Source organism: Stenella coeruleoalba (assembly GCF_951394435.1).
Source record: "Stenella coeruleoalba genome assembly, chromosome: 11".
Lineage (NCBI taxonomy): Eukaryota > Metazoa > Chordata > Mammalia > Artiodactyla > Delphinidae > Stenella > Stenella coeruleoalba.
The window spans coordinates 429,315-457,253 of NC_137157.1; the positions used below are offsets into that span (position 1 = coordinate 429,315).

Genomic DNA, 27,939 nt, shown 5'->3' on the forward strand with positions numbered 1-27,939 from the left:
CCTCCTGGACGCACGTCACACGCGTCGAATTCCCGCCCATCCGCACACCAGGCGTGGTCCGGGACTCAGCGCGCAGCTGCAGGCGCACCACCGCAGGCATCACGCACTCATTCTGTTCGCGTGCTGTTCACACCACCAGGCGCGCACGCCCCGCAGGCTCGCCGGCGCGGGTGCCCCTCGCATCCCCTCACGTTTCTCACCCCAGGAAGGATCCCGGCCTCCGTGACAGCTCTCCGCACTGCGCGGGCGAGACCCTCAGCCCGCAGAGAGGGCCCCCGGCCCTGGCGTGTCTCGTGCCTCCGGAGTCCTCAGCCCCAGCACCTCAGACCTTCACCCCCCGAGGTGACCCGCTCGCCCGCAGCCAGCCATCGCCCTCGCTGCCTTGGCTCCGCGCTGGCCCAGGCGTCCTCGGCAGCCCCACAGGCGGGAGTGCCGTGGGCCCTGATGGCGTGGAGGGAAGGCCGTGGGCCCTGATGGCGTGGAGGGAAGGCCGTGGGCCCAGATGGCGTGGAGGGAAGGCCGTGGGCCCAGGTGGCGTGGAGGGAAGGCCGTGGGCCCAGGTGGCGTGGAGGGAAGGCCGTGGGCCCTGATGGCGTGGAGAGAAGGCCGTGGGCCCTGATGGCGTGGAGAGAAGGCCGTGGGCCCAGGTGGCGTGGAGGGAAGGCCGTGGGCCCAGGTGGCGTGGAGGGAAGGCCGTGGGCCCAGGTGGCGTGGAGGGAAGGCCGTGGGCCCAGGTGGCGTGGAGGGAAGGCCGTGGGCCCAGGTGGTGTGGAGAGAAGGCCGTGGGCCCAGATGGCGTGGAGAGAAGGCCGTGGGCCCAGGTGGCGTGGAGAGAAGGCCGTGGGCCCTGATGGCGTGGAGAGAAGGCCGTGGGCCCAGGTGGCGTGGAGAGAAGGCCGTGGGCCCAGATGGCGTGGAGGGAAGGCCGTGGGCCCAGGTGGCGTGGAGGGAAGGCCGTGGGCCCAGATGGCGTGGAGGGAAGGCCGTGGGCCCAGGTGGCGTGGCCTCCCGCCTTCACTCAGCTCACCCTTCCCTGGGTCCGCCTGCCTGGCCCGCCCCCCCCCCCCCCCCCCCGAGATCCCGGGGGCCCTGCCGGGCCTGCATCCCTCCAGGTGGCTCGCGCTCCGTCCCCAGCCCACCCGCCCCGCCCTCAGCTGCCTGCCCCTCGGGGCCTCCGCTCCGTACCCACCTCTCCTCTTCCTCGCGCCTTCCTCGCGCCTCCACCGCGCGCACGCTTCAGTTCCCAGCCGGTTACACTCCGCCCGTGGGCTCTGCGCCCCCCAGGGTCCTGAGAATACGTGCAGCCGTGCGGCCTCAGCCGTTCCTGCCACTGCTCCTCTGCTGCACCTCTGCCGACCGTCCGTCCTCAGGAAAAAACCTTTTCATTGCCGTTCGCAGGCAAGCTGGAGACCTCGAGCTTGAACAGGGACTTACCTGGCCCTTTACCCACCTGACTCCACCCGTACCTCTTTACCTTCCCTTCCCTCCGTAGGGTAAGGTGACCAGTCCCTGCGCCATCCGCAACCCTTTCTCCTGATTCTTCAGCCTTCTGTACAGCTAATCCTTTCCACACAGACCAAAGACAGGCAAGTCTCTGCCTTTGTTAATTTAAAAAACAAAAAACTTTTACTCTGTACCACCTTCTCACTATCTCCTGTTTTTTTCTACCCTCCACGTCGAAGTTTGCATGCCCTATCTGTTTTGTCTAGTGATCCATCAGTTCTTTTTTTTTAATATTTATTTTTTTTATTCATTTGGTTGTGGCAGGTCTTAGCCGTGGCAGGTGGGCTTCTTAGTTGCAGCTCGCCGGCTCCTTAGTTCCGGTATGCATGTGGGATCTAGTTCCCTGACCAGGGATGGAACCTGGGCCCCCTGTACTGGGAGTGTGGAGTCTTAACGACTTCGCCACCAGGGAAGTCCCTAAATAGGATTATCTTATTCTAAACTTTTAATCTTATTCTAGGTCTAGCATATTTTTAATAGTAACAGTGTTTTTGTTCCATTTACAAACTTAAACTTTTAATAATAAACTTAATGTATTCTACTTCTTTAAGTACCTCAGTTGTCTTAATAACAAACCATCCTACCTTCTTATATAATTCTTTTTTTTTTTAATTAAAAAAAAGTTTTTTTGGCTGCGTTGGGTCTTCATTGCTGCTCGTGGACTTTCTCTAGTTGCGGCAAGTGGGGCCTTCTCTTGCGGAGCACGGGCTCTAGGTGCGCGGGCTTCAGTAGTTGCAGCAAATGGGCTTCAGTAGTTGTGGCTCGCGGGCTCTAGAGCGCGGGCTCAGTAGTTGTGGCGCACGGGCTTAGTTGCTCCACGGCATGTGGGATCTTCCCGGGCCAGCGATCGAATGCATGTCCCCTGCGTTGGCAGGCAAATTCTTAACCACTGCACCACCAGGGAAGTCCCCATGTAATTCTTATAAAAATTATAAGTAAAATTTACAAATATTGTAAACCTCAAGTTCTCTTAAATGTCCTAGAACTCCTATAAACTTACTAAGACTGTGACTTAAAATTACAACCCATAATCAATTTCACATTTTAAACTCCAATGACAAAGCTGAGCTGCTACTCTGGTAGACCCGATTCTCTTAAACATTCAAATGCGTATAATAACAGATAGTCAGGACTTCCCTGGTATCCCCTGCTTTGTGAAAGTTCACTTTACACCACTCCACTTTTATGAAAAACCTACATTAGTACCTGTTTCACTAACCAAAAGAAATATGAAGAGGATTTTGGCTTTTATAAAAAAAAAAAAGGTAAAAAATGAAAATAGCGTCCTGCATTTGTTTTGCAGCGAGCCGTATAGAGGCAGTGTGCACCCCAGCCCTGAGAGTAGCACCGCCAAGCGCATTCCCGGGGAACTACACTCTGCATCGCAGCATCAGGCTGCCACAGCTTTGAACTTTGTCTGTGAGCATCTGTGCTTTATCTTGGTTTATTTTGTGCGTTCATTAGCAAGATGTGTCCTAAGGTAATTGCTTCTTTGCCTTATGCCATTTTGGCTTATGAAAGGTTTTATACAAACGCTCTACTTTTGGATAGTGGGGAAACCTGTAATTCTAGTTTTTATGCTCTTAATATTTCCTATCTTTATTCCCTACCTTCCCAGAATTATAAGTTATTCACCCATATGATTTTTAGAGTTTCCTTCTCTTGTACTTTTTATTTTTACTTTATTTATTTATTTTTAAATTGAGGTATAGTTGATTTACAATGTCGTGTTAGTTTCAGGTGTACAGCACAGTGATTCAGTTTTATGTATGTATATTTACATTCTTTTTCAGATTCTTTTCCTTATCGGTTATTACAAAATATTGAGTATAGTTCCCAGTGTCTTGTGCTTTTTAGAGTTGTCTTCTCAGCTTGCTGAGATTTCATAATGATCAGAGGACATTGGCTGGGGTTCAGTGACTCTGTAACAGTCTGCACTTGACTTCCGAAACATGACCCTCCTGGTTCTCCTTCTGCCTCTCTGGCCCCTCTTCCTCAGTCTCTTTGGCTGGTTCCTTTGCATCTCCCCAGTCTTGATGTTGGGCCTCTTCTCCATCTGTGTTTTCTCCCTTGATCTCTCCCATTCTCATGTCTTTAAATATCGCCTATATGCTGATGACTCCCAAATTTCTATCTCTAGCCTACCTTCTCCCCTGAATTCATTTATTCAGCTGCCTACTCACCATTCCCACTTGGATGCCTCATAAGTATCTTAATATGTTCAAAACTGAGTTATTTCTTTCCCATGCAAACTATCTTCTTCCAGTCTTCCTCCGTCTCAGTTAATTGTACCACCATTTCTGGTTGCCCAGTCAAATACCCTAGCATTGTCCCTGACTTCACATTGACTCATCAGCAAATCTTGTCAGCCCTGCCCTCAAAATATACCCTGAACGGTCCTCCTTCACACTACTTGCATCAGTCCTATGCTGATCTGAGCTGTTATCTCTCACCTGCATTATTCCAGTGACCTCCTCCTAACTAGTCTCCCTGCCTCCACCCATGTCCATATAGCTATTCTCAATCTAGTGATTTATTAACATGTAAATCAGATTATCACCCTCCAGGCTCCCATCTCACTCAAAGAAAAAACCAAAGTCTTTTCAGTGGTCTCTAAGGCCCACCTCAATTTCACCCACCAAGTTTTGACCTTATTTTCTACTACTCTTCACTTCACTCTCTCTACACCAACTATACCACCCTTATTGCTCTTCCTCCAGCTCATCCAGCAGGCTCCTAGCTCAGGGCCTTTGTTCTTACTATTTCCTCTGCCTGGGATGCACTTTCCCCAACATATCTGTATGGCTCACCATTCTCTCACTTCCTCCAGCTCTCTAGTCAAAATCACTTCAGCAAGGCCTTCCCTGCACACTTATCTGAAGTACAGCCACTACCCTGTACATACTCTCTCCCACCCTCCACCTCCAGTTAACTTTTTTTCTTTAGTACTTATCCCCTCCTTATATTTATTTCACTCATTAATCTTGTTCAAGGATTTTAATGTTTTGTTCACTGCTGTATCTTCAGATCTAAAATAGTACTCAATAAATAAGTGTTGAATGTATGGATAAAACAATATAAGTGGAACTTTATAACTTAATGAATTGAGCAAGCAGTCCACACGACTTAGATATGAAGTATGTAATTACCTACTTCTTTGCCTTCACGTAGATTTTTGTAACCACCCACGTGATAGAATTATTTTACTCCATTTTGTACTTCCTTAGCTCTTTTGTAAGAAAACTGTAGAGATTTTTAACTTTCCAGAGTTTTGTGTTATTTTCATGGATATCTTTTCATTACATCTCTTGTAAATAATAATCTCTATTTACAAGAGATTATTATTATATTTAATAATATCTCATTACATTTTGGATCTCTTAAGACTTTCAGCTATTTTGTCACATCTTGGAACTAGATGAGAACAGGGGCAGTCGGGAGCTAGCTTATGAAGGATCTTATATCTATAGTAAAGAGGTTGTATTTTATCCTGAAAGAAATAGGAGCTATTGAAGGATTTCAAACAGTGTGACATGGTTAGTCTTGTACGTTAGGAAAGGTCACTCTGGGAGTGAACTGGAAAATAGATTGGACAGGAGGAAGCTACAAGCAGGGAGACCAGTTAGGAGTCTATGACAATAGTCCAAGTGAAAGATGAAGAGAGCTTGTACCACTAGTTCCAAACTTTATATTTTTAGCTTCAACCTATCTCCTGAACTCCAGGCCCATGTATTCAACTGCCTATTTGTATCTCCAGTTGGAGGCCTAATAGGCATCTCATAGTAGTAACATGTTCAAAATAGAGCACCTGGGAATTCCCTCGTGGTCCAGTGGTTAAGACTCCAAGCTTCCACTGCAGGGGGCACGGGTTTGAGCCCTAGTCCGGGAACTAAGATCCCACATGCCACACGGCACAGCCTAAAAAAAAAGAAAAGCACCTGGTTTACCTTCTAATCTGCTCCTCTCCTACTCTTCCCCATTTCAGTTAATAACACCACCATCCATTAAGTTGTTCTCACCAAAATTAGAAGTCATTTTACTTTCTCTCTTCCCATCACTTGCCCCTGCAAACCTTGACACAAGTCCTGTACCCAATTCTGTTGGTTTATCTTCCAAAATATAACCAGAACACTTCACTTCTCACTATTCATATTATCACCGAAGTCCAAGCCACTGTCATCTCTAGACCACTTTAGTGCTCTCCTGCCTAATTGGTCTTCCCACTCTTTCCTCCTCTCAGCCTTCTGCAGCAGTCCATTTTCCAAACAGCAGCTGAAGTCTGCTGTTACCTTAAAACATAATCACATAATCCCCTGCTCTCTCAACCTCCAGTGGCTTTTCCGCACTGTCAAAATAAAACCAAAGTTCTTGCCTACTTAGTTGATCTCATGTCCTACCACTCTTCTCCTCAGCCCCATTCTCTATTCCTTAAAACACACCAGGGACACTCCCACTTTTTCTTGAGCCATTCCCTCTGTCTAGAACTCTTCCCCTAGATCTTCACATGACAACTCCTTTTTGTCATTCAAATGGCAGTTCAAATGTCACTTCATTAGAAAGGACTTCTTGGACTTTACAAGCCAAAGCATTTCTCCCCATGAAAAATCTTTATTACACCATCCTTTTTATTTTCTTTGTAGCAGTGACCACAAACTGAAGGTATCTTTATGAAACTGTTAACTTGGCTATTATCAGTCTCTCTCCCTGGAATGGAAGCTCCATGACAGCATCCAGTCTATTTGGATCCTCAGATATGCTGCAGTGTCCCCAGAGCCATAGTAGATGTCTGGCACATAGTAGATGCCCAGTAAATCTGTAATCAATGGTGGATAATGGAATGGACCTCAATTAAAGCAGCAACCTTGGAGAGAGGGAGGAAGGCAGTGATAGGAGAGACTTTAAAGAGCTGGGCCAGGCTATGATCTCCACAAGGGCAGGGTTCAGTTTACTGGTGACTCTCAAGCACTGACCCTTCCTGACCCATAGATGATTTAATGTTTATTCCATAAACAAATAAAATTGGTGAGTTTCAGTGACCCCTTAGGTCAGGAAGATAAGAGGAGTTAAAGATGACCTAAGTTTTCCGGCTTGGGCTACCCAGCTGTGAGTAGTGGAGCTAGAATTGAAACACTGGTTTGTCTCACTGCATCTTCTTTCTGTGCACTGCCTAGATGGCTGATTCTGACCCTGCTGAAAGAAACTATGAAAACATGCTGAAAATGCTGTCAGACCTGAATAAAGACTTGGAAAAGCTATTGGAAGAGATGGAAAAAATCTCAGGTAAGATGTTTTTCCATGCAGGGTACCTTCACCCTTCTTTCCAAGAGCTCAAATCCTCCCTACACTTCTAAGCTCAAATCAAGGGCCTTCTCAACCAGGTCTTGCCTGACTACTTTTCAACTTCTGCACCATATAACTACTGTACCACAAGATTTTACACGAACCTCTGAATATTGCCTTGACTCGTTTTCTGATTATTTTATGTGCGTTTGCATCTTATTTCTGCAAATGGGCTATTATCTTTTTGAGGGCAGAAATAGTGACTTCTTCTTTTGTAACTGGGCACACAGTACCATACCCAAGCTCAAGTACTCAGCAAATGACAAATTATGTTAATATAACACCTGTGAACAAAGTTGGAACATACTTTCTGTGAATCATTTAAATAAGAAGAGTTCAGAGAAATAGTGCTAAGACTGGCGAGGTGCTGAAATGGGAGGTACAGCCAGTGTAATGAAGCAGCAGTAGAGTTCAACAAATTTCTCCATTTTTGGAAAAAAATGTTTGTCTGTTATTTTATTCAACATGTTTCCACTAAGCGGTAACTAGCAGTGGTAGTGATACCATTATAAGTTTTTAATTTGTTCTTTACTAGTTCAGAATATGTGTAATTCTTATAATTGTGTGAACCTAAGTTTTGCTAGAGAAAACCATAATGTAAAACAAATTTTAGAAAGCCTGCATACTCTACTCAAATGAAAACACATTATTTTTAAGGACATTATTAGTTTATAAATAATCTCCATTTATTACAACAGTCTTCAGAAAATTTCTGCTTAGAAATGTTTGCAATTTTGTGCCCATGTACTTGAAAGTCTTATATATACCTTGCTAAAATGTTCTATAATTCATTTTCCACTATAAGTTATTTAACTCCTTCAATCTAATTAAATAGTCTCTTATTTAACAGCATTTACTAAGCACCTACTATGTGCTTTTCTAAGAATACAAAGTTGAATAGAGATGCTCCTTCATTAGAAGAAGTGGGCAGGGGCCAGAAACAGACATCAAGATGACTAATTATAATTTAAATATATAAATTAAAATTAAAGCACATTTTAACTTTATGTTAAAATTATAACCTGGGAAATGCTAATAATGGTGTATACCAAGTACCAGGGAGGGAGCAGAGAAGAAGGAGAGGCTGACTGCCTGGGGAAGCAAGTGAGGCTTTGAACAGAGCAGAGCACTAGGGAAGCAGCAGGGATTGGACAGATGGGGTAGGGCCCATGGGTAGGAGGAGATAGCCAAGGCTGTGTGCCCGTGTGGGAAAGACTGGCATAGTCAAGAAGTCATATTAGTGCATGAGATTCACAAGGAGGCAGGCCAAAGAAAGAAGAGGCTCAAAAGGTGAGAAGAAGGGTCTTCAGCGCCAAGCTAAAGAGGTTTACCTTTCTTGTTCAGGTGATAGGGAGCCATTTGGGATTTCAAGGAAGACACTTGCCTTTTGAAAAGATACCTCTGGTAGCAGTGTGAGAGATGGTTCGGAGAGGGAAGACTAGAGGCAGGAAGGCCAATTAGGAACGTTTTGCAGAACTAAAGGCTAAAAAGGGGCTAGCCTTACCTCAGGCTTGGCACTGAGAACAATAAGAGAATAACAGATTTCTGTGATAGCATCTCTTATTGATTTGTAAGAGCTCTTTATGTATTAAGACTTGTTCAAAATTGTAGTAAATATTTTTCCCAGTTTGTTATTTTCCTTTAATTTTGTATACGAAGCTTTGGTAAACAGAAGTCATATGTAGTAAAAATGTATCAATATTTTCTTTTCTGACTTATTCCCATTGCTGTGATGCCTAGAAAACCTTTCCCTAATCCAAGATCAGTGAAATAGTCATTTATATTTTCTTCTACTTTGTGTTTGTTTTTTCTTTTTTTTTTTAATAAATTTATTTATTTATTTTTGGCTGCATTGGGTCTTCTTTGCTGCACACAGGCTTTCTCTAGTTGTGGCGAGCGAGGGCTACTCTTTGTTGCAGTGCACAGTCTTCTCATTGCGGTGGCTTCTCTTGCTGCGGAGCACAGGCTCTAGGCACGTGGGCTTCAGTAGTTGTGGCACACAGACTCAGTAGTTATGGCTTACGGGCTCCAGAGCAGAGGCTCAGTAGTTGTGGTGCACATGCTTCATTGCTCCGCGACATGTGGGATCTTCCCGGACCAGGGCTCGAACCCGTGTCCCCTGCATTGGCAGGCGGATTCTTAACCACTGCGCCACCAGGGAAATCCTGTTTGTTTTTTTAAACATTTAATTCTAAACTATCTGGTGTGCCAAAGGAACCAGGCTGTGTACTGCATTTTTATTTAGATTCACTAGAGTCTCTCTTTTTGGCAAATAATTCCAACAGTAATTAAGGTAATAGTTAAGTAAGTTATTAAGTAATAATAAAAGTTAATATTGCTAAGATGATATTACTAAGGTAGTAGTGTTGTAAAAACAATGCTCTCTCACCTTAGAGACAAGGTTGACAGGTGTTTATATGGAAACAAGTCACATAAAAGACTTAGCTTTGACAATTTTAAAAATTTGTCTTTTAAGTTTTCTAAGTAAACCTGAAATTGTTTGATAGATTCAACTATTGTATTTAAGCATCTGCACATCCTGGAAGGCTTGTGTACTTCCTTTCTCACAGAAATAAAACAAATGTAGCCTGCATCTACTTGGCATGAATGAGGCTTCTGCTGTGCATGATTCCACATCCCCTCCCCTTGGTGCTTTTCCACGTCACATTCCTTGAGTTGATGGAAGGTCCATTATTTCCCCTTTAGCTTATTCTTTCCTTCGTTTTAGTTGCACATATTTTCCTCTTTTTATTATTCTATTTTTATATAAATGTTCTGCACAGTTGTCTAATTTGGGGGGCAATATACATTTTTCAGATTTTTTCTTTAGCAGTTTATCAGCTGGTGAAGATATGTTTTTATCAACATATAAGCAACCACAGGTTAAATAGTATTAAAATGTTTTGTAAAGTTTACCTTTTGTAATTTCTTAAGTAAACAGTACGTTCTTGGGTCCACGGACTCAAATCCAACGGTTGAGAACAATAAAATATTTTCTACCTGAAGTGTAAGCAGCAGAACTATTTTGTCATAGTGTCTCTAGGTCAAGTTAGGATAAATATTGTTGACAGAAGTAGCATGATTTGGGGCCATGATGAATCTCACACCCTTACCCTTTAGGTTAAATTTAAAGTGAAGCCCAACACGTAAGTTCTTGGCCTCTGTTGCCCCTGGGAAGGCTCTTGCCCAATTTTTCCAGTGACCACACAGGGCAAGGAAAATCACCAAACAAGCAGTCATCAACTATCAAAAGCACCAACCAGCAAATAAATGTAAGTGTGCATATTTATATGTATTTATATAAATATATGTGCTTAAACTATTAAGTATATATGCATAACTTAAGCAATATTAAAAAGCCAAATCATCTTGACTCCAAGGCCTAAAGTTTCTCTTTCTGTTCTCTTGAGCTTAAGTCAACTCATGACCTAGGATACAGTACAGATTTAGCTGTAGAATGCCTTATGGGGGTGAGCCTTGAGAATGTAAAATTTCTCAGGTAGAAGGAGAGATTCTAACTTGGTTTCCCTCATCTCCAAATCTATCCCATCCTGTTAGTTTAGAAGTAATTTCTTTATTACTCATGAAGTTTTTATATATAGTAGAGCAGAGATAGCTAACCTGTTATATAATATGTTAGGTTTTATGGCTTATCACACTGGTTTCATTATTATTAATCAGTGAGTTCCCCTTCATTATTCTTTTTTCTTTCCTTTTTTCTTTTTATACCTATTCTCACATGTTTATTCTCCAGATGAGTAATAGATTCATTTAATATTTTATTTGGAATTGTGTTAAACCTATACATTAATATAGAAAGAATGATATATATATATTTTTAAATATTTATTTATTTATTTATTTTTGGCTGCGTTGGGTCTTTGTTTCTGTGCGAGGGCTTTCTCTAGTTGTGGCAAGCGGGGGCCACTCTTCATCGCGGTGTGCGGGCCTCTCACTGTCGTGGCCTCTCTTGTTGTGGAGCACAGGCTCCAGACGCGCAGGCTCAGTAGTTGTGGCTCATGGGCCTAGTTGCTCCGCGGCATGTGAGATCTTCCCAGACCAGGGCTTGAACCCGTGTCCCCTGCATTGGCAGGCAGATTCTCAACCACTGCGCCACCAGGGAAGCCCAAGAATGATATGTTTTTAACATTAAGCATTCTCAGGTAGGAATGTGCTATTCCTCTCCAATTATTCCAGTGTTCTTTAACATGTCTTTAACATGTCTCAAAGGGTTTTGCAATATTTTTCTCCAGATTTTTTTTGCCTTCAATTTTATTTTATTTTTTCCAGTTTTATTGAGATATAATTGACATATAATATTGTATAAGTTTAGATTGTATAACATAATGACTTGATATATGTATATATTGCAAAATGATTACCATAATGCATGTAGTTAATATCCACCACCTCACATGGTTACAAGTTATTTTTTCCCTTACGATGAAAACTTTAAAGATACTATTCCCTTAGTAACTTTCAAATATACAATGCAGTCTGGTTAACTATAGTCATCATGCTGTTCATTACATAAACATGTGAAATCCTTCACAAATTGGCATGTCATCCTTGCACAGCGGCCATGCCAGTCTTTTCCGTATCATTCCAATTTTAGTATATATGCCATCAAAGGGGGCACTCTCCAGAGTGTTCAGTACATTTACTTCTGTGTTTCTGTTCCTATTATAAATGGGGTGTTTTTCTATTTTATTTACTACATAATTAATACTAGTGTACAGGAAGGCTGTAGATTCTTGGATATTTTGTATTATTCTAATAATAATAATAGTAGTAATTTTATTATTAATAGCTTATGTTTATTGTTTACCATGTATTGGTCTCTTTACCATATGCTTTACACACATTATCTCATTTATTCTTCCTAACAAGTTTATGGGGGAGAGACACTATTATTGTTTCCACTTTACATATGAGGAGGAAATTAGAGCTTACAGAGTTTACATAACTTTTTCAGGGAATTCCCTGGTGATCCCATGGTTAGGATTCAGCGGTTTCACTGCCAGGGCCCAGGTTCAATCCCTGGTCAAGGAACTAAGATCCCACAGGCTGTGCAACACGGCCAGAATAAATAAATAAATAAATAACTTGCTCAAAGGCACTTGGTCAAACTGTAGTAATATCCAGCTCTACTCAGCCTCTAGAGTCTTCTATCTTTTTCTGTATTCTGAAATTATACGTATAGTATTTGGAAACAACTCTTCATTGAACAGTTAATGGTGAAACTGCTAGAGATAACTTCTGATAACTTTTTCAATTTCTTCTTTGGTTAATGCTTTAAGATTGTGTCAGTTTGTGTATTTCATTTATCCTCCCACTTCATCCATTTCATCAGTATTTTCTAATTTATTAGATTACTGCTATATATAGCATTATTAGCATTTTAAAATAAATAGCTATTATTAGATGATTGTAATGAATAATCATGTTTATTTAATAAATATTATTAATAATTCATAAGTTGATAATTATTAAATAAACAATGATTTTTAAAAGAAATGTTGAATGTACATTGTTTTTAAAATCCAAAGTAAATTAAATAGAAAATTACAAGAAAAGTTTAAAATCAGCAAAATCCAGCCACTCAGAATTAACTACTGTTAACACTGGCAAACATGATTCCAAGTCTCTCTCTATGCAAAAACAGAATAATGGAACAATACGGGATGCATAGAGGAATCTTTTTTTGACAGATACACTTTAATGAAAATGGAATCATACTATACAAGCTACTTTTAAAATAAAGAGTACTACCTTTAATTTTACTTAAGAATTTAAACTGAAGAAATTCTTTACTTAAAATAAATATTTCTTCACCATAAAAACTATACTAAAATTAAGAAAGTTTGTGGGGAAACATTAAGGAAATTAGTGTTATTTCTTCAGTTGTATCTTTTTTTTATTTTTAGTTGTATCTTTTATCTTTATTCAGGATCTAATAACACTAATCAGTAGTATTTATGCCTTATTAATTGCTATATCCTATACTAAGCACTATATGAATTTGTTTATTTAATCCTCACAACAATTTTTGAGATATAGGGATTGTTATTATCCCTATTTACAAGTAAAGAAACTGAGACACAACTGTCCTTCGTTATACTATTACCTGTATTTGTATATTATCAAGTACAAATAATGTTTACATTAACAATAACATTTAGAACATTTACACTCTATTCTGTAATCATAATTCCTAAGGTTGTTGAGACTCACACATTCTGTATTCAAATAATTCAAAGAGTTAAACCTAGTAACTATAGCGTTGGACATTGTATTCCTTGAATTCATAAATGCTTGAGAATATATCTATGTTTATAACTGGATGGTAACTTGGTTAGGTATATAATTATTTTCTTTATAACGTAAAATATGTTTTCAGCATTTAGTGGCACTGTGAAGATGTGTGAAACACTCTGCCTCTTAAAAATGACTTTTCTGCCTGTAAGATTCTTTCTTTATTCTTGGAGTTCTATACTTCACCAGCATAAGATTGGTGTTAATACCCTCTGACATATTTCCTAGGACATGTTAGATCTCTAGAGCTGTAGATTTGAGTATTTTTTATTTATTTATTTTATTTTATTTATTTAATTTATTTATTTATTTTTGGCTGCTTTGGGTCTTCATTGCTGTGCGCGGGCTTTCTCTAGTTGCGGTGAGCGGGGGCTACTCTTTGTTGTGGTGCGCAGGTTTCTTATTGCGGTGGCTTCTCTTGTTGTGGAGCACGGGCTCTAGGCTCGCGGGCTCAGTAGTTGTCACTTGCAGGCTCTAGAGCGCAGGCTCAGTAGTTGTGGCGCACAGGCTTAGTTGCTCCGCTGCATGTGGGATCTTCCCGGACCAGGGCTCGAACCAGTGTCCCCTGCATTGGCAGGTGGATTCTTAACCGCTGAGCCACCAGGGAAGCCTGATTTGAGTATTTTTATAAGATCTTATTCAGTTATCATATCTTTGGATACTTTTAATTCTATTTATTTGGTTTATTTCTGCAGAAATTCCAGTTATCCATATTGTCTGTCTCTTTTTGTCTTATCTTCATCATCATCTCTGTAATCCATTTTATTTCTTTGTTATTTTCCATTTTACTTTGTGTCAGTGCCTCAAGACTGTCGCCCTGTTCCCTGATTATGCTGTTGTATAACAATTTTCTTGTCTCTTTATTTTCAACCTCAGATGTAGAGAATTGATTTTATCATACTTCTCAGTTTGTGATACATTATGATTCATTGGTCCATGCAGGGCACTACTAGTTTAATTTTTTTATTTATCCCCTTCGGTCCCCATGCTCCATTCCCTTTCCTCTCTCCACCCGTAGGCAACAAGTCTAATGTGTATTTTTTGTGTGTGTATGTTCTTGTGAAATGTATATTGCTATTTTATACATTTATTTGAAATTTCTATAAATGGTAAATTTATGTTAAATTTCTATAAATGATTATATATTTTTCATACTTTTTTTCATTCAGAATTATGTGTGTCAGCTCTTTCCAAGATGCTATGTATACATCCAGTCTGTTACTTTTAAAGGTTACAAAGTATGCAATAATGTACATCATTCATGAGTGGCTAGGCTAGGCCACATGGGTGATAATATGGAAGTTTAAGCTCAACGCATCTGTAGGACCTGTGGATGAAGACAGAGTCTCAGAGAAGGGCATATGGGCAGGGAAAGCATCTTAATATGCATTTGTTTTTCTACATTCTAAATTAATTGGATTTCTGGGCTTTCTTCATCCTGCCTTCCCTAAAATTTTATTATTGTTTTAGTAAAACTTTGAGTTAAATGCTTTATCCATTTATTTTTATTCCTTTTTAAGTTATGAAAACATTTGGAGCTGTGCATTTATCTCTAGATATGTCATTGCAACCCATAAGTACTGATAAATAGTGTTCTTGTTTTTTATTGCTTTTAAGTCACCTTTATTTAGGTATAAATAAATAATAAAATAAATATTTTAAGTGTAATGTTCACTGAGTTTTGCAAAATGTATACACCAGTATAACTAACACTATTGTCAAAGTACAAATTCTTTCTATCTCTCCAAAGCGTTTCCTTTTGCCCCTCCCCAGTTAATTCCCACTCTTCCTTCCCCAGCACCAGGCAGCAACTGATATACTTGCCTAGCGTTTCATATAAATGGAATCACAGTGTATACACTTGTGTCTGGCTTCCTTTGCTCACCAGGTCCAGTCAGCATAATATCAATATAATGGAAGAGCTTGATGCCCTGTGGAAGGGAGAGGCAACTAAGGAGCTGGAGAGTCGATATACCTGAATTAGGATAATGAAAATGTATTGTTAGCCTTGTCAGTGGAAACCAAACTGCTTTAGGTGGTGTTTACTAAGAGGTATAGAGAAAACAGCATTTTTCAGATCAATAGCTGCACACTAGGTACCAGGGGATGTGTTAATTTGTTCAAGCAACGAAACCACATCTGGAACAGCAGCTGCAATTGGAGTCACCACCTGACTGAGTTTACAATAATCCACTGTCATTCTCTCAGACTTGTCTTCTGTACAGACCAAACAGGCAAGTTGAATGGGACTGTGGTGGAGTTACCCCCTGCATCTTTCAAGTCCTTAATGGTGGTAATAATCTTGGCAATCCCTCCAGGAATACAGTGTTGCTTTTAGTTTACTGCTTTCATAGGTAGAGGCAGTTCTAGTGGTTTTCACTTGGTCTTTCCTACCAAATAGCCCTCACTCTGTGGATTAGGGAACAAATGTGGGGATTCTCCTAGTTGCTGCGTATATATATTTCGATTATGCATCCTGGAACTGAGAAAATTACCATAAAGTGGCTTCAGAAGCCCACTAAGCCCACTGTGAGACAGACCTCAGCTAGAACTCCATTGATAACCTTACCTCCATAAGCCCCTCTTCTGACTGGTAGATCACTACACTGGTAGCGATGTTTTGGGTCACCAGGAATTAATGTCAGTTCAGAGCCAGTGTCTAATAGTCCCCAAAATATCTGATAATTTCCCTTCCCGCGATGGGCAGCCCTCCAGCTGCACTGTTGTAGGGTGCCTCTTCCTGAAGCTGACGATCATGTGAAGAGGAAAAATAACTAAACAAGTAGTTACAATAGATTTCTATGAGTGTTAGGACTGAATAATCTACGTGGTGCTATGGGTAGCCAAAAGTGGAACCTAATTTGATATAAGGAGCCAAGGAAGGCCTCCTCGAGTAAATTACTTCTCAGCTAAGACTAAAATATGAACATGAGTTAGCTGAATGAAAGAGGAAAGGAGAAAAGTGAAGAGATGAGAGTTTCTGAATACAGAAAGAATAGCAGGTTTAGAAGGATGTGGGGAAGAGTGAGTTCACTTATGAATATGCTGAGTGGGAAGGGCCAGGTTTTTTTTGTTTTTTTTTAAGAGATTGTCCAATTTTTTTTTTTAATATTGACATATGTCTTAAATTTATTTATTTATTTATTTTTGGCTGTGTTGCGTCTTCGTTTCTGTGCGAGGGCTTTCTCTAGTTGTGGCAAGCGGGGGCCACTCTTCATCGTGGTGCACAGGCCTCTCACTATCGCGGCCTCTCTTGTTGCGGAGCACAGGCTCCAGACGCGCAGGCTCAGTAGTTGGGGCTCACGGGCCTAGTTGCTCCGCAGCATGTGGGATCTTCCCAGACCAGGGCTCGAACCCGGGTCCCCTGCATTGGCAGGCAGATTCTCAACCACTGCGCCACCAGGGCAGCCCAGGGCCAGTTTTATATATTGTCAAAAATATAATCACAGAGCCAATGCAAACGGTATAATGTACCAATATAAACTGGTGTAGCCGTTATGGAAAAGAGTATGGAGGTTTCTCAAAACATTAAAAATAGAACTACCGAGGGGCTTCCCTGGTGGCGCAGTGGTTGAAAGTCCGCCTGCTGATGCAGGGGACGCGGGTTCGTGCCCCGGTCCGGGAAGATCCCACATGCCGCGGAGCGGCTGGGCCCGTGAGCCATGGCCGCTGAGCCTGCGCGTCCGGAGCCTGTGCTCTGCAACGGGAGAGGCCACAACAGTGACAAGCCCACGTACCGCAAAAAAAAAAAAAAAAAAATAGAACTACCACATGATCAGCAATTCCCCTTCTGGGTATATATCCAGGAAATTATGCAAGAAGAATGCATTCTGGAGATGTACAGCATCATGACTACAGCTAATATGATATTGTATACTTGAAATTTTCTACAAATGTAGATCTTAAGTGTTCTCTCCATACCAAAAAAAAAAAAAAACCCACATAACTGTGAGGTGATGGAAATGTTAATTAGCTTGAAGCTGATAATCACTTCACAATGCATACAATATCAAAACATCACATCGGGGCTTCCCTGGTGGTGCAGTGGTTCAGAGTCCGCCTGCTGATGCAGGGAACATGGGTTCGTGCCCCGGTCTGGGAAGATCCCACATGCTGCGCAGCGGCTGGGCCCGTGAGCCATGGCCGCTGGGCCTGCGCGTCCGGAGCCTGTGCTCCGCAACAGGAGAGGCCACAACAGTGAGAGGCCCGCGTACCGCAAAAAAAAAAAAAAAAAAAAAAAAAATCACATCGTACACCTTAAATATATACAATTTTTATTTGTCAATTATACTTCAGTAAAGCCGGAAAAATATAATCCCAGAGCTCAAAGACTGAGGGGTTAAAGCACTGTTCATTCATTCATTCATTTGTTCAACAAACACTATTTTTAAAAAATATTTATTAATTTATTTATTTAGGCTGCGCTGGGTCTTAGTTGCAGCATGTGGATTCTTAGTTGCGGCATGCATGTGGGATCTAGTTTCCTGACCAAGGATCAAACCTGGGCCCCCTGCACTGGGAGCATGGAGTCTTACCCACTGGGCCACCAGGGAAGTCCCAACAAACACTTTCTAAATAACCACCTATGCCAAGCCCTGAGCGCAAATTGCTTATAATCTAATGGAGAAATAAATGTACAGACACATAAATGCAATATACTATGTTAATTGCTATAATAAAAGGATATTAAAATTTCAATGAGATTTTGGATGAGTGGCTGAAATCTGTGTAGTAAATTGTGGAATTTTTTAAGAGGAGGTATGGAGCATTTCTCTGAAGTATTGTGAGGAGTTCCCCAGATAGACAGGTGGCAGGGAAGGCTTTCAGACAAAAAGAACAGTTTGTGCCAAGGAACAAAAGAATAAGAAAGCTGGTTGGACTTAGGGTTCAATTACTGTTGAATACACTATAAGTGGAAGTGATAGAGAGTAAATCTAAATGAATCATCTGGGGTCAGATCATGAAAGATTTCACGTGCCACACCAAGAAATCATCCTACAGGCAACGGGAATAACTGAAGAAAGTTAGGCAGTGGAATGACATGAAGAGATAAGTGTTTTAGAAAGATTCTGTAGCAGTGTAGAGGACACTGGGAGCTAGCTCAGCAATGACCTAACCAATAAATACATGAGATGATAAGCCACTGTTAGTGAAAGTCCACAGAAACAAGAGTCAACATATTTACATCTCCAAGGACCATAGATGATGTCGGATGCAGCCTCCTCAAAATCCAAAATCCTATGAACAGTGAGTTTGAGGCACTTTAAACTTTCATTAATGCTCTCCTCAAAATCTTTACAGTTTTCTAGCTTCCAACAACTGTCCCATTCCAAAGCTACTCTTACATTTTAGGTTTTTGTTACAGCAGCACCATACTCTCAGTACCAAAATCTGTATTAGTTATCTATTTGCTGCATTACAAATTAACCCAAACTTAGCAGGTTAAAACAAGAAACATTTATTATCACAATTGCTGAGGGTCAGGAATCTGAGAATGGCTTAGCTGCGTGGTTCTGGATGTGGTTTTCATGAGTTTGCAGTCAAGTTGTAGGTCATGGCTTCAATCTCTGGATACTTGACTGGATACTGGAGAGTCTCCTTCCAAGCTCACGTAGCTGTTGGCAGGAGGCTTTCTATGCAGCCTCTCCACAGGGCTGGTCATGTAATAACTTCCCTCAGAGCAAGTGATCCAAGAAATATTTATATATATAATAGAGAGAGAACCCAAGACAGAAGATACAGTCTTTTATCATCTAATCTTGGAAGTGACATACCATCACTTCTGCCATAACCTGTTGGCCACATGGATCAACTCTGGGACAATGTGAGAGAACTACAGAAGGGTGTGGCTACCAGAAGGCAGGGACTGCTGGGGCCAACGTGGAGCTAATTACCGAATTTATTATGTAGAACATAAAACACATCTTATTGGAAATAATAAAGCTTAGCAAGGTGGCTGAATATAAAATCAATGTACAGAAGTTAATTGCATTTTTCTATACCTGCAGCAAAGAATTAGAACATATTTTTTTAAGGCACCATTTATAATAGCAACAATAACAGTAACACAAACACGTACATCTATGAATTACCTTGGAAGAAGTTTAACAAGAAATATGCAAGGCCTATATGCAGAAAGTTACAAAGCTTGACTAACAGATATTAAAGACCAAAATAAATGGAGCTATAGCTACCTTCATGAGTAGAAAGAAAATATAATAAATGTGTTCATTCTCCCCAAATTCCATCCAAGGCTTCAAAGTAGTTCTAATAAAAATCCTAATAGGGTTTTTCATGGAACTTGACAGGTTGATTCTAAAACATTTATTGGAGACTTGGGCTTCCCTGGTATTGCAGTGGTTGGGAATCCGCCTGCAGTGGTTTGAGCCCCGGTCCAGGGGGACCCCACGTGCAACGGAGCAACTAAGTCCGTGTGCCACAACTACTGAGCCTGTGCTCTGGAGCCCACGTGCCACAACTGCTGAGGCCCGCGTGCCTGGAGCCGGTGCTCCGCGACAAGAGAAGCCACCACAATGAGAAGCCCGCGCACCGCAACGAAGAGTAGCCCCCACTTGCGGCAGCTGGAGAGAGCCCACGCACAGCAACGAAGACACAACGCAGCCAAAAATTAAAAAATTAATTAATTAAAAAAAATAAAACATTTATTGGAGACTTAAGAGCCAAAAGTAGCTAAGATACTTCTGAGAAAGACAAGGACAGGGGATTCACCCTACAGTTAGCAAAGTTTATTATAAAACTATATAATTGACAGTGTCATATTGGCTCAGGAATAGACAAGTTGAGCAATGGAGTACAACAGAGAGCCCAGAAACAGACACACACACACACAAAGTTTTATATGTAACACAGGTGACATGGAAGATCAGTGGAGGAAAGAAGGGACTATTTAACAAGTAAGCTGGAAAAATTGGTTATGAATAAGAATAAAAATTTAAAACGGATCCCTGCACACACACAAACACACAGTAGCTTCAGAGTGATGAGAGCTTAATTATCGAAAATAAATTTTAAAGTTTGGGAAGAAAATAGGGGAGAATATCTTTGCAACTTTGAAGGTTGGGTAGAATTTTCTAAACAAAAGGCAAAAAGTGCTAAATACAGAATAAAAGATTGAGAAATTGAACTACACTAATGTTAAGAACTTCTATTCATCAAAAGTTAATTTAGGGCTTCCCTGGTGGCGCAGTGGTTGAGAGTCCGCCTGCCGACGCAGGGGACGTGGGTTCGTGCCCCAGTCTGGGAAGATCCCACATGCCGCAGAGCGGCTGGGCCCGTGAGCCATGGCTGCTGAGCCTGCGCGTCCGGAGCCTGTGCTCCACAGTGGGAGAGGCCACAACAGTGAGAGGCCCGCGTAACGGGGAAAAAAAAAAAAAAAAAAAAGTTAATTTAAAGGTCACTTCCTCAGTGAAGTCTTTCCCGAGCACCCTTCTTGAAATTGCAGATCCTTTTTTCCTAGCATCCTCAACCCTCCTTCACTGCTTTATTTTTCTCCTTAGCACCTGTTAACCTTCGAACACACTGTGTAAGTTTACTATAGGCACTATGTAAGTTTCTTGTTATTTAGTATATAATGGTCATGAGAACAAAGACTTTTTGACATTTTTTCTCACTGCTCTGTCCCCAGAACTTAAACAGGTGCTGACCCATACTAGGTGCTTGATAGATATTTTTTCAATTGAATGATGTGTCTTAACTCCCTGACTTTTTATGCATTTTGAGAAAGCTTGTGTCTTAAGCCTCCTGGCATCTCCCTTGCCTAGTTCAGTGCTAACAGTGAAATCGTATTTGGAATGTGCTTGTTTCCCTTGGTACCCACTTGCCTGGCACAGTGAAGAGAATATAGTATGTTTTCTATATTTGTGATTGACTTTGTTCTCTTCCATGCCTGTCTGCCTCAGTGTATCCCCACTTGTTATTTCCTAATGAGTCTGGTTTATTTGTTAGTTTGTTTCTCTTTATGGTTCTCTGGCAGAAAGGTTGACAACCATACTTCTCAGTTCATAGCGTGTTAGCGTCACTGGCCCATGTAACAATCCTCACTTATTTGTTTATTTATGCTCTTTTTTTCATTCCTTTTTTTGGTATATCCCTTTTTATGTGTTTCTGTAAAATTCATACTTTTTGTTTTATATCTCCAGCTTGTATCTTACTTTTTAAACTCACGACTATGTTATGAAGACCTATTTGAGTAGCCATGTGTACATGTTATCTATTACTTTTAACTGCAATATAGTATTTATTCCATGGTGAGCCACTACTTCTTGCTTCTCCATTCTTCCCAGTGATGGACACCTAGATTGCCTACAACTCTTCGTCACCAAAAACAATGCTACAATGAACATCTTCACACATCTATGCTCAAGGACCTGTGTAATCATTTTAGGGGTTACCAGATGACCTCACAGAACGGCTGAGTCAGACTCTGTTCCAACCAGCAGTGCCTGGGGTTCTTAGATCCCACGAGCTCACAGACACTTGATATTATCCAGCTTTCTAATTTTGCCAGACTAACAGGTGTAAAGTGATATCTGATTGTTTTCATTTTTACTTGTCTAATGAATTCCAGATTCTCTTCAAATGCTTGTTAGTCTTTTGGGTTTCTTCTTAGGGAACGTAAGAAGCAGTGTACCATAAGCAGCTAAAAACATGGACACGGGTGCTTGATTACTTGGGTTAAATCCTGCCTGTGCTACTTACTAGCTGTATGACTTGGGCAAGCTGCTTAACCTCTCTGTCCGTTTCCACTTTTGAAAAATGAAGATAATTATAATATCTACATCTAATATTTAAATAAATTTTTATCAAAGTGAATTCGCATAAAATTAACTATTTTAAAGTATACATTCAGTGGCATTTAATACATTCATAATTTTGTGCAGCCACCAACTCTGTCAAGTTCCGCAACATTTTCATCACGCAAAAAAGACACTTCGTACCCATTAAGCAGTCACTCCCATACCCCTGTTCCCAGCCCCTGGCAACCACCAACCTGTTTCCATTCTCTATGGATTTACCTATTCTGGGTATTTCATGTAAGAGAATCATATAATATGTGACATTTTGTTTCTGGCTTCTTTCGCCTAACATAGTATTTTCAAGTTTCACCCATATTGTAGCATATTCTGAGTACTTTATTCCTTTATATAGCTAAAATATATTCCGTGTATTCATCCACTGATGGATATTTGGGTTGTGTCCCAATATTTAACTATTGTGAATAGTGCCACTATGAACATGTGTATACGAGTATTTGTTTGAGTGCCCATTCTTTATTGTTTGGGACACTCTGTAGGAGTAGAATTGCTAGGTCATATGGTAATTCTATATTTAGCTTCCTGAAGAATGTCAAACTGTTTTACACAATGGTGCATCATTTTACAACCCCACCAGCAATGCACAAGCATTCCAGTTTCTCCACGTCCTCACCAACACTTGTTATTTTCCAGGGTTTTGTTGTTGTTACTGAATTTCTTTTATTGATTTGAAATAATTTCTTTTTTTTTTTTTTTTTTCTTGCGGTACGCGGGCCTCTCACTGTCGCGGCCTCTCCTGTTGCGGAGCACAGGCTCCGGACGCCCAGGCTCAGTGGCCATGGCTCACGGGCCCAGCCGCCCGGCGGCATGTGGGACCTTCCCGGACCGGGGCACGAACCCGCGTCCCCTGCATCGGCAGGCAGACTCTCAACCACTGTGCCACCAGGGAAGCCCTGAAGTAATTTCTTGTATATTCTAGATATTAACCCATTATCAGTTTTAAGATTGTAAATGTCTTCTATCATTTGTATGAAAATTTTGTCCATGTTGTCCTTAGTAGAAAAAAATTTTTTGATAAAAAGAAATTCACCAATATTTTGCCTTATGGTTTGTGGTTTTGTTTTTGTTTTGTTTTGTTTTTTGTCACAGCTTACCCTTCCCCCTCCCCATATCCTCAAATCCATTCTCTAGTAGGTCTGTGTCTTTATTCCTGTCTTACCCCTAGGTTCTTCATGACATTTGGTTTGTGGTTTTTAAGAAGTCCCTAGATCACAGGTATTCTGCTAAATTTTGATCTATAAATGTTATTTTATCTTTCATATTTATGTCTTTAATCCATCTGGAGTATACTGTCCTTTTTTCAGGAGACGTATATTTCTGAAGGATTTTTTACTGTTACTTTCATCATATACTAAATTCCATATAAACTTAGGTCTATCTCCGAGCATACTATTTTCTTTCATTGGTCTGTTTGTCTGTACCACACTATTTTTTTAAAAAAGGGCTTTAGGGAATTCCCTGGCGGTCTAGTGGTTAGGACTCCGCACTTTCACTGCTGAGGGCACAGGTTCAATCCCTGGTCAGGGAACTAAGATCCCACAAGCCACTCAGTGTGGCTAAATAAATAAAACAGGGCTTTATAGGATGTCTTGATATCTAATAGGGTATATTCCCCCCTTTTAGCTGTTATTTTTTTAAGATTGACTTGACTATTGGACCTCTATTCTTTCATATACACTTTTATAATTTACAAATACTGTTAGTTTTATCTCTTACCTTATATCTCTTATTTCCTTTAAATGTTTAAATTCCATTTACCAACATCTTCAATACCCATTACATTATTAGAGGCATCCTTGTTTGATTCCCAAAGGAATTTATCCACAGTTTCTCCATTAAGTATAATGTTTGCTCTAAGTTTTTGGTGTATCACCTTTACTAGGTTAAAATGTCTCCTTCTATTCCTAATTTGTTAGTTTTGATTTTCTGAAATCACAAATAAGTATTAAACTTTATTAACTGCTTTTTTTTGCATTAACTGAGATATTACTATGATTTCCCCTTTTATTAATGTGGTTAATTATGCTGATTGATTCTCTGATACTCAACTATCCTTGAATTTCTTTTACAAACTCTACTTGATCATAACATATTATTTTAACACATTGTTAGGTTTGGTTAGATCATATATTAGGATTTTACATCTATTTTCATGTGAGACAGACCTATAATTTTTTTTATATAATATTTGTCTTGTTTTAAAATAAACCAGCTTAGGGAAAATTATGTTTTTATTTTTGCTTATCTCTATTCTCAAATTTTCTACAGTGTAAATGGAATACTTCTATCAAATGCTTTTCTTAAAAAGTTGCACCAGGGGACTTTCTTAGCAGTTCAGTGGTTAAGACTCGGAGCTTCCAGTGCAGAGGGCACGGGTTCAACCCCTGGTCAGGAAACTAGGATCCCACATGCCACGTGGTGCAGCCAAAAAATTTTAAAAAATAATAATAATAATAATAATAAAATTTAAAAAAAGTTAACACTAGTCCATACAGTCAGCTTATCAGTCTTCCCTCTTTTTCTAATTTCTGGAATCACTTACGTTAGATAAGAATTAACTGTTCTTCCACAGTTCGGTGGAACTCATCTGTAAAACCATTTGGGACCTGAGATTTGAGGAGGTAGACCTTCACCATTTACATTTTAAAATGTTGATTCTTCTATTTTGCCAGTGATGTGAATTAGCCTGTGGGCTGTAAACTCCAGGCTTATCTTCATCCCTTGATCGCCTGGCTCAACTAGCCTTGTCATTCCTGTTCTCTGCTTCTGCCTCTTCTACTGTCAGAATAAATCTACTCACTGTATCCCTCGTTAGTCCTCCCTCTCCTACACAGATTTTTGGAACACTTTATCCTCATCCTTTACTGAACCCTGCATCTAGTGCACATCTTGACCAGTTTTTAAATTTCTGTGTGAGGACCTGGCCCTACCCAGCAGTTTATCAGAGTTTGTGGGGCGAGTCCTAATTAGCCTCTCAGAGTATCTGCTGTTCAGGCCCCTCGAGAGATTAGGACCTTGGCTTTGCTACTGCATAGGCCTTACCAAAAACCCTCTGAGAAGGCCTGCCCTCACTACCTGGTCTAAAATAAGACTCTTCCTATCCCATTTCTCTGTCACAATACACGTTGCTTCGCAGCTCCTTTCACAATGTGTAATTGTCTTATATGTTTATTATCTGTCTCCTCCCACTGCAACTAGTATAGAAGCTCACGAGGGCAGGGATGTGTCTGTCCTGTAGTAGACAGCTGTATCATCAGGGCTGCCTTAGCAAAACGCCGACACAGAGCAGGTGTGCAGTAAACATTGAATGAATGAAAAACTCAGGCGACATATATTTCCAAAGGATTTTCAGATGATTGTGAGTCCTTCCTATTCTATATTTTCTTTTTTTTTTCCCTTGGATCAAATCATAAGAGGGCTATGCACTTGATATAGTGTTTTAGTGTCTCACTGAATTGCCTTTTCTGAAGTGTGCTTTGGTACTGTGCCACCAGCTTTCTTTTACCAGTGCCTACAACTGTAGACATAGAAGAATGTCTTTGTATTTAAAGTAGGGATGTTGTCAAGGACATTTTCCATTATGTTACACACCTCTCATGAAATATACCTATAAGGAAATTCTTTCTTGGGGTAAAAGTGTCTTAAACAATGGGTTTGTTTTTATTTTATGGTCACTGAATCTTATAACCGAGCATGTTTCCTTCTCTGCTTTGAGCTCAGGAAACTCAGGACTAGAATTTCAGCTGCTATGTAGGACTATATGGGATTTATTTCTGTGGGCTGTTTTGTTTTGTTTTGTTTACCCACCCTAGTTCTTTGTCCTGAATACCTGAATTATTTATTTTATAGTAGGAGTTTCTCCTTTCTTGAGCATCTAATATGTTGGAGACAGGCTACATACATCATCGGTTTAATCTTCACACCACAGCCATGAGATCCGGACGTTTTCCGTCCTTTACATAAGAGGAGATGAGGTTAGTAAGTTTAAATCACTTACTCCAGGTCACACAGCCAGTGAGTGGAGAGCTGGGAAGCAGACTCTGCCCTGGCTTCAAGTCCATGCTCCACCTGCTGCCCAGGTGGCCTCACATGGTGGTCTACAGGCTTCCTGCACCAGAATTACCCAGGATGCTTGTCAAGATGCAGCTTCCTGGGCACCATTCCCAACTTGCTACACAAGAACCTTCTTTGAGTTCTGAGAGGGGCCAGTGGTCTACATTTTAACAGGTGTCCCAAGTGACTCTCATACTTCCAGAAGATCGAGAATCCCTGTGCTAGCTATATATCATATGCCCTCTATCTGTTGAGGTGTACTGCACGTATCTCTTCTAACAATTTTTCCCTAAACAAACAGATGCCACTTTCTATAAAACTTCAAGTCTGCCACACTGCTGACCTCGGTTGTGTGTAGACATACATGTGCATTTGTTATTAATCATTCTGCCTATCTCTTTTTTTTTTTTCATTCTGCTTGCGGGATCTTAGTTCCCTGACCAGGGATTTAACCCACGGCCTCAGCAGTGAAAGTGCGGAGTCCTAACCACTGGACTGCCAGGGAATTCCCTGCCTGTCTCTTCTTTGGTTAATTTCCTGAAGGACATAGTTTCCCAAAGTATCCAGCATTTTTTAACCCAGACAGGAGAAGTTCTAAGGAGATGTATTTACTGCACAGAGAGACAACCCTGTTCTTCATAGTTCTAAAGGGGAGAACCACACCAGTGGGGGGCGGGTGCTGCAGAGGGAAGAGGTGGAGGTGGGGCTTCTGCACACACCATTGGATTTGTACAGGAAGCACATGTTCACCTATAGGCCCAGGGGATGCGGCCCTCAAGTTGCTCTCAAAGGGAAAGAGCAAGAAAGGTGGTCAGTGCAGTGGTGAGCACCAAAGGACACCTCACATGGAACTCGGCAAACCTTCCCAGAAGGAGGAGCCCCTGGACTGGCCTTATTGAAAGCAGAGAGGTGCCAAGGTGGAGGTGGGCAGGCATCCCAGGCCAATGAGCATGAGATAACCTGAGGCTCTAGCCTTGGGGGAGTGGGAGTGGTCAGCCCTACCTGAGTATGTGAGCTTGGGCAGGGTTATGACTTCTTGGGGGTCACCCGGCAACCACTAGCTGTGAACTGCAGATAGGTAAGGACCTGTGTTTACTCTCATTTTTCCTAACATTTCATGTCAGATTGGCCTCCAACCTTTTAGTATTGTGGGCTGGTGTATCCAGAAGTTAAGGCTTATGTGAGATTAGGGAAGGTTCATTACTGGTTTTCCTAGAGAGGAGTTTTAATAGGGTTGTCATGAGCCCTCTAACGCATGGCCAACCCGCTTTCTCTCCTTCGAGTAACTGGGTGACTCAGCACGTCCTGTCCCCAGGATGCTGGGCATGAGCGGAGGCGCCCAGCCCTCGCTGGGGGGCTCCAGCGCTGCGGCAGCCCCCTGTGGCCTGACCAGGGCCTGTCTGGTTGTTGCAGTGCAGGCCACGTGGATGGCCTACGACATGGTGGTGATGCGCACCAACCCCACACTGGCGGAGTCCATGCGGCGGCTGGAGGACGCCTTCCTCAACTGCAAGGAGGAGGTGGAGAAGAACTGGCAGGAGCTGCTCGACGAGACCAAGCGAGCGCAGGAGGCCCGCCCGCCCCACACGGCCCGAGCAGCCTTGGCAGAGTAGCAGCGGCCCCGGAGCAGGGCTGTGCGCAGAGCTTGTTACTCAGTAAACTTCTTTCCAAGCACAACCTGAGGACCCTTTCCGTCCCACCCAGCTGCACATCAAACCTTGTGGACAGCACATGAGAAGGGCGAGATGCGGAGGCTCTCGATGAAGTAGACGTACTCAGTGCCAGTGGTGCCGAACTTAGAATAAAGAAACTAAAAGGGAGCCAGACGGGGACAAACCAGGTCAGAGGGTGGGACAGGCAGCAGTATTCAGTCAGATTTATTTACCTTCCTACA

At 41.5% G+C, this 27,939-nt stretch overlaps 1 protein-coding gene across 5 annotated transcripts; it reads left to right on the forward strand.

Moving 5' to 3' along the window:
- Positions 1-1,322: 1,322 nt before the first annotated feature.
- Positions 1,323-27,672, forward strand: SYCE3 (synaptonemal complex central element protein 3). Of its 5 annotated transcripts, none has more exons than XR_013830566.1 (4): positions 1,323-1,590; positions 2,811-2,922; positions 6,675-6,783; positions 9,964-10,385. XR_013830566.1 is itself a non-coding variant. In XM_079937657.1 (4 exons), the coding sequence occupies exons 2-4, from the start codon at positions 2,972-2,974 to the stop codon at positions 27,656-27,658; spliced, it is 321 nt and encodes a 106-aa protein (XP_079793783.1). In that variant the 5' UTR covers positions 1,323-1,590; positions 2,811-2,971; the 3' UTR covers positions 27,659-27,672. The 5 variants fall into 5 exon arrangements, 3 of the variants coding, with proteins under 3 accessions (XP_079793783.1, XP_079793784.1, XP_079793785.1); XM_079937657.1 differs by lacking the exon at positions 9,964-10,385 and adding an exon at positions 27,459-27,672 and having other exon boundaries at positions 2,811-2,983; XM_079937658.1 differs by lacking the exon at positions 9,964-10,385 and adding an exon at positions 27,459-27,672.
- Positions 27,673-27,939: the final 267 nt, after the last annotated feature.

Bases quoted from the DNA above. Each gene is read 5' to 3' on its own strand.
- SYCE3 (XM_079937657.1), top strand. The intron at 6,784-27,458 runs GTAAGATGTTTT...TGGTTGTTGCAG, and splicing joins AGAGATGGAAAAAATCTCAG to TGCAGGCCACGTGGATGGCC.